This window comes from Protobothrops mucrosquamatus, unplaced genomic scaffold (assembly GCF_001527695.2).
Source record: "Protobothrops mucrosquamatus isolate PMUCROS unplaced genomic scaffold, P.Mucros_1.0 scaffold1087, whole genome shotgun sequence".
In the NCBI taxonomy this organism is placed as follows: domain Eukaryota; kingdom Metazoa; phylum Chordata; class Lepidosauria; order Squamata; family Viperidae; genus Protobothrops; species Protobothrops mucrosquamatus.
Window position 1 is genome coordinate 88,586 of NW_015387313.1, and position 8,486 is coordinate 97,071.

Consider the following 8,486-nt stretch of genomic DNA (forward strand, 5'->3'; position numbering starts at 1 on the left):
CTGGCCTAGGGAGGATTTTTAAACTGGGTTTTTTAGAAATTTTAATTATCACAACATAAAAATTTTGGTTTTAATTTGGTTTTATTCGGTGGGGTGTGTGGGTCTTTCTTTGTTTTAATAATGTTGTGAGCCGCCCTGAGTCCTTCGGGAGAAGGGCGGGATATAAATTGAAATAATAAATAAATAAATAAATAAAAAAAAAAACACCCTCTACCCACACTACATATTTTATTGTAGAATATTTGCATATCGCAAAGTGTTATTTAGTATATACAATATTATGAGAACATAGACTCATACAATATAGAACATTAGTTGGGCTGCAAATTATAGTGTCTCCCCATGTGAATTATATCCTAAGCTGCAACTGCTTATTGCAAAGGAAGAAGCAAGATGGGCACTAATCGAGTTACCCTGGAAGAAAAGATGTGCATCATCACTCATATTTTTCTTGAAAAATCCCTAATAATCTACTGAGAAATTGCACATGGCTTAGAGAACCAGGCTTTACTAAAAGAGATTGGAATATGGAGATCTGCTTTTGTCTTTTATTAAGTTTCATAAGACTTTGACAGATATTCTAAACTGTAGCACATGGTATGGTAGATGGGAGAGGGAGAGAATGAGACATTAAGGAAGCTTTATGCAATCTCCATCTGTTGATCATTCTTTGTATACAAGCATTTTGCACCACGGCCTTTGCACTGTGTGATGATAGATTTAACATATGGCATTGCGGGATTGGGGTTGGCCTGCTAGAACAGTCCTTTTTCTCTTCCCAATCTCTTCTTCCTTCCTTCCTTCCTTCCTTCCTTCCTTCCTTCCTTCCTTCCTTCCTTCCTTCCTTCCTTCCTTCCTTCCTTCCTTCCTTCCTTCCTTCAAAATAGAAATGGATGTAACCTTGTAACAATCTTCCCCATTTTCCATCTCAGTTCTGAGGAAATTGTTCCACTTTATATTATTGAAAAATCACTCAACGTTTAGAAAAATGCAACTATATACAGGCACTAGGTTTTGGGCACTGCAGAAAACAAGTCTACCTCTTCTTCTCTATGAGGACCCTTCAAAAATGGGAAGACTACTAACACGCCCCCCCCCCTCAGCCTTCTCTTCTTTAAGTTAAACAGACTTAAGTTCCTTTAACTGCTTTTTATAACTCCCAAGACCTTCACCATCTTGGTTTCTCTTCTCTGCACTCTTTCTATTTCCACAGCACCCTTGTGATTCAGTACAGGGACCAGAACAGGACATAGTGTTCCAGGTGTGATTTGACTCATGTAACAGAGAATGGAACTATTACTTCCCATGATCTTAACACTATACCTCTCTTGATGCAGCCTAAGATTTTACTGATTTTTGTTTTTGGCAGCTACAGCAAACTTGTGGGCTTGTGCTTATGACTGCAGCTTTTTATTTCTTTTGGACCCAAAGAGGGGGTTCCCTGGTTATTTCCTAAAACAGTCTCCTGAATGCACAACATATGTGATGAACTGTTGTTCAGATTCCCAGGAGGGAGGGAGTACATTCCAGAGAAGCAGGAGAGAACACAGTTTCAATAGAGAGAAAGAGGGTGAAGAGGGTGACGCTTTGCTAATAGTTCCCAGAGTACATGTTTTATGGTGCAAGTGCCCTGCTTTAAATTGCCAAGGTTTCTATCTATATTTGAGGAACAATAAAGAAAACTACTTAGAAGAGTCTCAATGGATCTTTCTTAGTTTTTGAAGCCTGACACACTAGTTCACGGGTCGGCAACCCACGGCTCTGGAGCCGCATGTGGCTCTTTGAGCCTTCTCCTGAGGCTCCCAGCCTCCTCCATTTGCAGAGAGAGAGAGACAGAGAGAGGCACTTGCACTTCCGTTCTCTCTCTCTCTCTCTCTCTCTCTCTCTCTCTCTCTCTCTCTCTCTCTCTCTCTCTCAGTGTGTGTGTGTAAAAAAGAGAGTGGCCTTATGCTGTTCTTGGACAAGCTGATAAGGTTATTGGGCGGGGCTCCTGCCTTCACTGCGTCGAAGCAGGAAGCAGCATCTCTCTCTCTCTCTCTCTCTCTCTCTCTCTCTCCCTCTCTCCCTCTCTCCCTCTCTCACACTGAGTGGGGGAAGAGGACTGGCAGACCAAGGGCAGGAGAGAGCCAGCCCAATAAGAATGTGTGTCAGCTTGTTGGAGAACAGTGTGAACCAGCTTGCCAGGTGAGCAGAAGATCGGAGAGAGGGAGAGAGACAGGGGAGAGAGAGAGAGAGGGAGGGAGACAGAGGGAGGGAGAGAGAGAGAGAGCGAACTCATGCACAGCAGCCTCTATTTCTTTTTAATTAAACTCTTCAATCAAGCTCCCCCGTTTTACAGCTCCCAGTGTTTTCTTTTCTCTGGGAAACGGGTCCAAGTGGCTCTTTGAGTGTTTAAGGTTGCTGACCCCTGCACTAGTTCATTCCTAGTGATATTAACATAGAATTTTCTGAATCTTGAGATGTGCAGTCACATCACATACTGTAGTAGAACTCAACTCGTATTTTCCTTACAGAAGCAGAAAATTGGATGAAGCCTTGTCAACTGATCGAATTCTCTTAAAGCTGCATGGACATATCCAAGACGCTTATTCTTCTCTGAAGAAGGCTTTTTTGATGCTTGACAGAGTATGACTATTGATAAGATGCCTTTCCTCTCTCCCCTTCCCTGCACAATTATTCTTTTTGGGATCTTTCAGACATTTTTAGTTTTGCATTGAATTGATCTTAAATTACTCTTGTCAATTCAAAAAGCAGGAGGCCATTAGCAAAAAATAATAATAATAAACTTTCCTCATGAATGAAGGAATACGTGTCAGAATAATGTTGCAAGATCCAATCAGTGTCGGTCACAGGATTAGAGATTTAGTCTTGCTTTGGGCTATTCTGTGTGTAGTATTTATGTGGTGCCTGGTTGTGTGTGGCTTTTTAGTTGTTGATTGGGGTGTTGGCTGTTGTTTCCTTGTGCTGCCAAGTCTTGGTCCTAAGTACTTGATAAACTGGTGGTACATCGGCACTCCTGTTGACTGACAAGGGTCCTGTTTTCCAGATTTCAATCATTTCCGTGGCTATTTTTGTACCTGCTCGGCTAACAATCTTAATAGCTGCAAAATTGAATGTATGTTGTTGTTCATTGCAATGTAAGGTTACCAATGAGTTCAGGTCTCCTCGTTTGACTGTTCACTTGTGTTCTTGCAGTCTGGTGGGTTAGCTTCCTCCATGTCTGTCCAACTAATCACAGGGACTATCTAACCCAATTATATTATTGATAAACTACGTAGACTGGATTCTATAGTATATCCTTTCCTGAAAGACTGCTAAACACCAAAATCTTCACCCCCATTGAAGACAGTAATCTAAAGCAGAGTTTCCCAACCTCAATTTGAAGATATGTTGAATTCTGGAAGTTATTCCAGAATTCCCCAGTTAGTACGCTGATGGGTTGAAGCCACAAATCTTCAACAGATCTCAGGTGTGAAAATCTGATAACATATTGATGACTCCCAATATGGATGAAATCAGTCACATAATGCCTGATAGTAGCTACTTGGAATAGAGCAAAAATATTTTGCTTTTCCATCTGTATGTGCATTGCGCGCTATTTCCCTTTGGGAGTAAGCTCTCACTGTTGCATATGCTAAACCAACATAAGAAAATTCATACAATTCTTGATAACGTTAATTATAGATCAACAGAAAAGTGTTATTTTTCCTCCCATAGAGGGCAGACAAAGTGTTTTCTTACTTTGATTCTGATTTATTTTAATTTTCTATAAACCTGTGGTAATCATTATATCTAAAGCAACAGATAACCTGGGTGTGGGGAGGGTAGACTGGAATTAAAGCTTTCTCAGACTGGGTGGCATCAGGATAGAGTTAGGATTAGGGTTAGGGCATCCCTTCTGAATTCCTACAGACATGTTTATTCTGGATTTTGATATAATCAAAAATTGCAATTTTTGGATAACAGCTTTACACAATCACTAGATCTGAAAAATTAAAAAATAATTTAAATAAACAACTGCCTAGTAGAGTAAAGTAGGATTGAATATCTTGTAGATTTGTAAAATTGGAAAGTTATGGGCTTTATGCTATCTTTTACTACTGTTAAATGCTCTGCTTATGTTTTTAGAATCAAGATGGGAAAATTACAAGAAATGAGCTTCGGCGCATTTTAGATTGCATCATGTTTCAAATAAGTGATGACGATTTCCAAGAGCTAATCAAGATAATTGATCCAGAACATACTGGACATCTAAGCTACAATGAATTTTTAAACCTCTTTGAAAAAGATTCCGTAGTAAGTTCCATCACCAATCCATTACTGTATCTATATTATCTTTCTGGAATAAATGGTTAAAACAAGAAGCAAAGATTTAAAAACAGCTATTCCTAAACTTTGGAGGACAAGATGTCAACAGATACCACTGTACGTTAATACCCTTTATTTACCTCATATTCCTTGGGCTCCTCTTGAAAACTTAGATCTATAAAGTTACAGAAGAGTTTGTGGAAGTCAATCTACTGACAACAGCAAGTTACCCTGTCAATCTTGAAAAAGTTAAGTAGGGTTTGGACTGAGTCTCCTGAAAAACAGCCATGCAGGAGTGTCTGCGGGGTGTGGAAAACCCTGTGTAAGAAACAGGTGGAGTTTTGATTACATAGTCATGGCTGCCATTTTGATTTTTTTAACCATCTCCCGTGGAATACCCTTGTGGTGATGGTAAACAATTTCTGTCCTGCTGCTCAGAAAAATCACATGGACAAATTTGTGAGGTCTCCAGGAATCAAAACCTAACTTGGAGGAGGCTTTACAGATAGTCCTTGACTTACAATTGGTTGCTTAGAGACTGTTCAAAATTATGATAGACCCCAAAAATGTACTTTTAGCCCAGATTCAGAGTTCCAACAGCTGGGGCCCTCCTATGATCATGTGATCTCATTTGGGGCACTTGCATCCAGCCTGCATTTGCTGCTGTTTGCATGGTTCCGCAGCAACATGATTGCGATTTACTATGTTTTTTGCTGGAGATCAGCGTTTACTTCCAATTTCTAGAAAACACACACAATGGATTTGCTTAATAACCATGTTGTTCAATTAATGACCACTATATTTGCTTAATGACTGCCACCAAAAAGTCATAAAATTGGACACAGTCGTGTAATGAACCACTTGACAACTAGCATAATTTACGACCAAAATTCTGGGCTCAGTTATGGTTGTAAGTCAAAAACTATATTTCTTATGATAGTTTTGATTTACTATTGGTTTACTACTGAATGCATCACCATTTTGCTTTACCCAATAGGCACAGGAAAGACGTGCAGTACAGGTAGTCCTCGACTTAATGACTTAGTCCTTTGTTTAGTGGCAGTTTGAAGTTACAACGCCACTGAAAAAAAGTGACTTACGACCGTTTTTCACACACTTATGACCGTTGCAGCATCCCCATGGTCAGCATTTAGGCACTTGGCAACTAGCATATATTTATGACAGTTGCACTGTAGCCAATCTAAATTGATATGAATCAACCATATGGGTGCCCCAAAATCCCATGATTGGTGTGTTTCTGCTTATTTAAGAAAGCAAATCAAATCCAGTTGGCTAAGCTTACATTTTTCACTCTGTGCTACTGAATTGCCAGCTTTATTGTCCTCTGAAATCTGCACTCTTGTCCTTTGCTCTTAATAAAGGCAGGCTTTTGATAAATTGTCTGGATATAATATTGACCACAGATTTTCCCACAGAATGGTGTACTGAAGATTTTTAAAACCTTTATGTTCTTTCTGACCTTGATCTTTAGAAATGATATGAGAGAATTCTAATTTTAACTTTTTTTTAAATCCAATTAGACAGATTCAAAGTGGGCTAATAGTTCAAAGAAGGCTAAAAAGCCAACTTCTGTCCTTGAAGCTTGGAATATTGTAAGTAACAAAATGCTTTCTTTTAAAAAGTCACTCAAGAATTTTGGTGTATTGGACTTTATAATTTTTGCAACATTACAACTCTCTATAATTTGAATTTCCTTGCTTAAATGGTTTTACGCTAGGCAGAAGATGTTCTAACTGAGCAAGTGAAAGGATATTGGAATGAATTTAACAAAGCTTTGCAAGCGTGTGATCCTCGAAAAGAGGGCATTATTAGCAGAAATAATTTCCGAAAGATTCTTCAACTCTATTGCCCCTCATTAACAGATGACCATTTTATTGCGTAAGTAAATACTTTAACAAATATTCATGTCAAAAGTGTTTTTTTTCTCCCCTGTTTTTATTCTCATCTCCCTTTGGACGTCATCATTATATGGCTATTTATTGTCATCCATATTTGTAAATGAGGGCTTTTTAAAGTCCAAGATTAACATCACTTCCTAGAAAATTTCCACCATACATTACGGTTTCTCAATAAATTGCAGCTTTCTAATTAACTTCTGGTTCCCAATCCAAGTGATAACATGTCAAACCTTATTGTGGAATTGTAAAAAATATTTTGCAATTATTCAGCCCATTTGGAGACCGGATCACTTCTAGGAAGTTGAGAACCAATTGCCAGAACATTTCTGTTGAGGTCAAGACAGACAATCTAAAACTGGGGGTTAGTTTTGCATACCTGGGTGATATACAGAGGAAAAAAACTGGCTGGAAATAGGGCAGTATAAATAGGTTTGACCGTATCTAACAAGCCTCTGTACTATAAAATCCCAGAGTTGGGGATTTAGTAGAGGGGAAGAGGAATAATTACTCCACTCTATTAACTTCCATCCCTTTGGAACCCCTGTGCATCGTAACCATTGTTACAATTCCCATTCTTCCTAAAGATATAGAAACACGGAGATGAAAAAAACCATTGAAGTCACCTCATTCAAACCATGTTCGGTGCAAGAATTCTAAACTGAGTCATGAACTATACCAGGGGTAGGCAACCTTGGCTCTTTTATGACTCGTGGCTGGCTCAGGAATTCTGAGAGTTGAAGTCCACGAGTCATAAAAGAGCCAAGGTTGCCTATCCCTGAATTATACCCTCCTCTATTAAACTATGCATGTTCTGATGGATAATTAGAGGACCCTTCTGAGGGCAAGGATCTCATTCTTTTTTTTTTAATGCTATACTGTGTAAACTCTTGCTCACCAGTGTCAGATTCAAACCTCCATTTTCATCTGGATGGAAGATAGCTCAACAAGATGAAAAATAACATGGCTAATGATCATGGATACTTAGCCGCAAAATATTTCAGTTCTGAACAGCTTTGAATTAGTGGTACTCCATTTCAAGTGTACAGTGATGAATTTGAGTGTAAAGCAAAATACATTGGACCTTTGGAAGTGCATCATGCTTGAGTAGAGCTGATTTCAGCTCAGAATATCTATTACGTGATTCAAACAACCTGTTTCAAATTCAGCCAGCTCTTTCACACTTAGAATAATTGAGCTGTGGTGGCACAGTGGTTAGAATGCAGTATTACAGGCTGACTCTGCTAACTGCCAGGAGTTTGATTCTGACCAACTCAAGGTTGACTTAGATTTCCATCCTTTCAAGGCCAGTAAAATGAGAACTCAGATTGTTGGGGACAGTATGCTGACTGTAAAGCACTATGAAGTGGTATATAAGTCTGAGTGCTATTGCTAATTAGAAACAGACTTATTTGGGGGGCCTTAAAGGTCATCTAGTCCAACTCCCTGCCCAAAGCAGAAACATTCAGACCATCCCAGACCAATAGTTGTTCAATCTTTCTTTGATAGTTTCCAGTGATGGAGCTCCCACAATTTCAGGAGGGAAGCTGTTCTGTTGCTTCATAGCTCTCTTGATCAGGAAATTCTTCCTTATTTTGAGTTTCCATGTGCCTCTATAAAGCTTCCATCCATTGCGTCTTGCTCTACTGTGGAGGTATTATGGAATATAAATTCACACCCTCTTCCCTGGGACATCCCATCAAGGACTGGGAGATTGGTATCATATTAGCCTTCTCTTCTTTAGGCTAAACATATCCATTTTCTTTTGGGGAAAAAACCTACTATTACTTTCATGCACTTGAGGACAAGTGGAACATCTAAAGGGAAGTTGGTTGTAGAGAGTCACAGAGATAGCCGTGGAAAAACTACGCAGAGATTATTGCAGCAATACCTACATGGATGTGCTTTAAGTCCAGGAAACAAAGAAAATGGCAGAATTTCCTGGCTAAAAGAGGGAGGATAGGGAAAACACAGGCATTCATGCAAGAGTTGATTATTTGAGCCAATTTCAATAAAGGAGAGTTCTTGTCAAACACTCGCAGAAGATTTTCTGACCTGACCTACCTTGACTCTGACTGGGTGGCCCCGGGGGAGGATACGGGAGCAGGTCTTGAGACTGTTGTATGGGAGGAGTTTGACTCTGTGGCTCCCGAGGACGTGGACAGGATCTTGGGGAGGCTGAATGCAACCACATGTTTACTGGATCCGTGCCCCTCCTGGCTGGTGCTGGCGGCTCGGGAGGGTACACGAGCCTGGCTCCAG

General features: G+C 39.7%; 1 protein-coding gene across 1 annotated transcript in view; it reads left to right on the forward strand.

Moving 5' to 3' along the window:
• Window positions 1-8,486, forward strand: part of LOC107291230 (EF-hand calcium-binding domain-containing protein 6) — a 129,413-nt gene that overhangs the window by 43,747 nt on the left and 77,180 nt on the right. Inside the window, exons 11-14 of the mRNA XM_029284903.1 lie at window positions 2,514-2,625; window positions 4,129-4,296; window positions 5,850-5,921; window positions 6,047-6,207. Of these exons, the coding sequence (XP_029140736.1) occupies window positions 2,514-2,625; window positions 4,129-4,296; window positions 5,850-5,921; window positions 6,047-6,207 (513 nt within the window). The remainder of the gene's footprint in view (window positions 1-2,513; window positions 2,626-4,128; window positions 4,297-5,849; window positions 5,922-6,046; window positions 6,208-8,486) is intronic.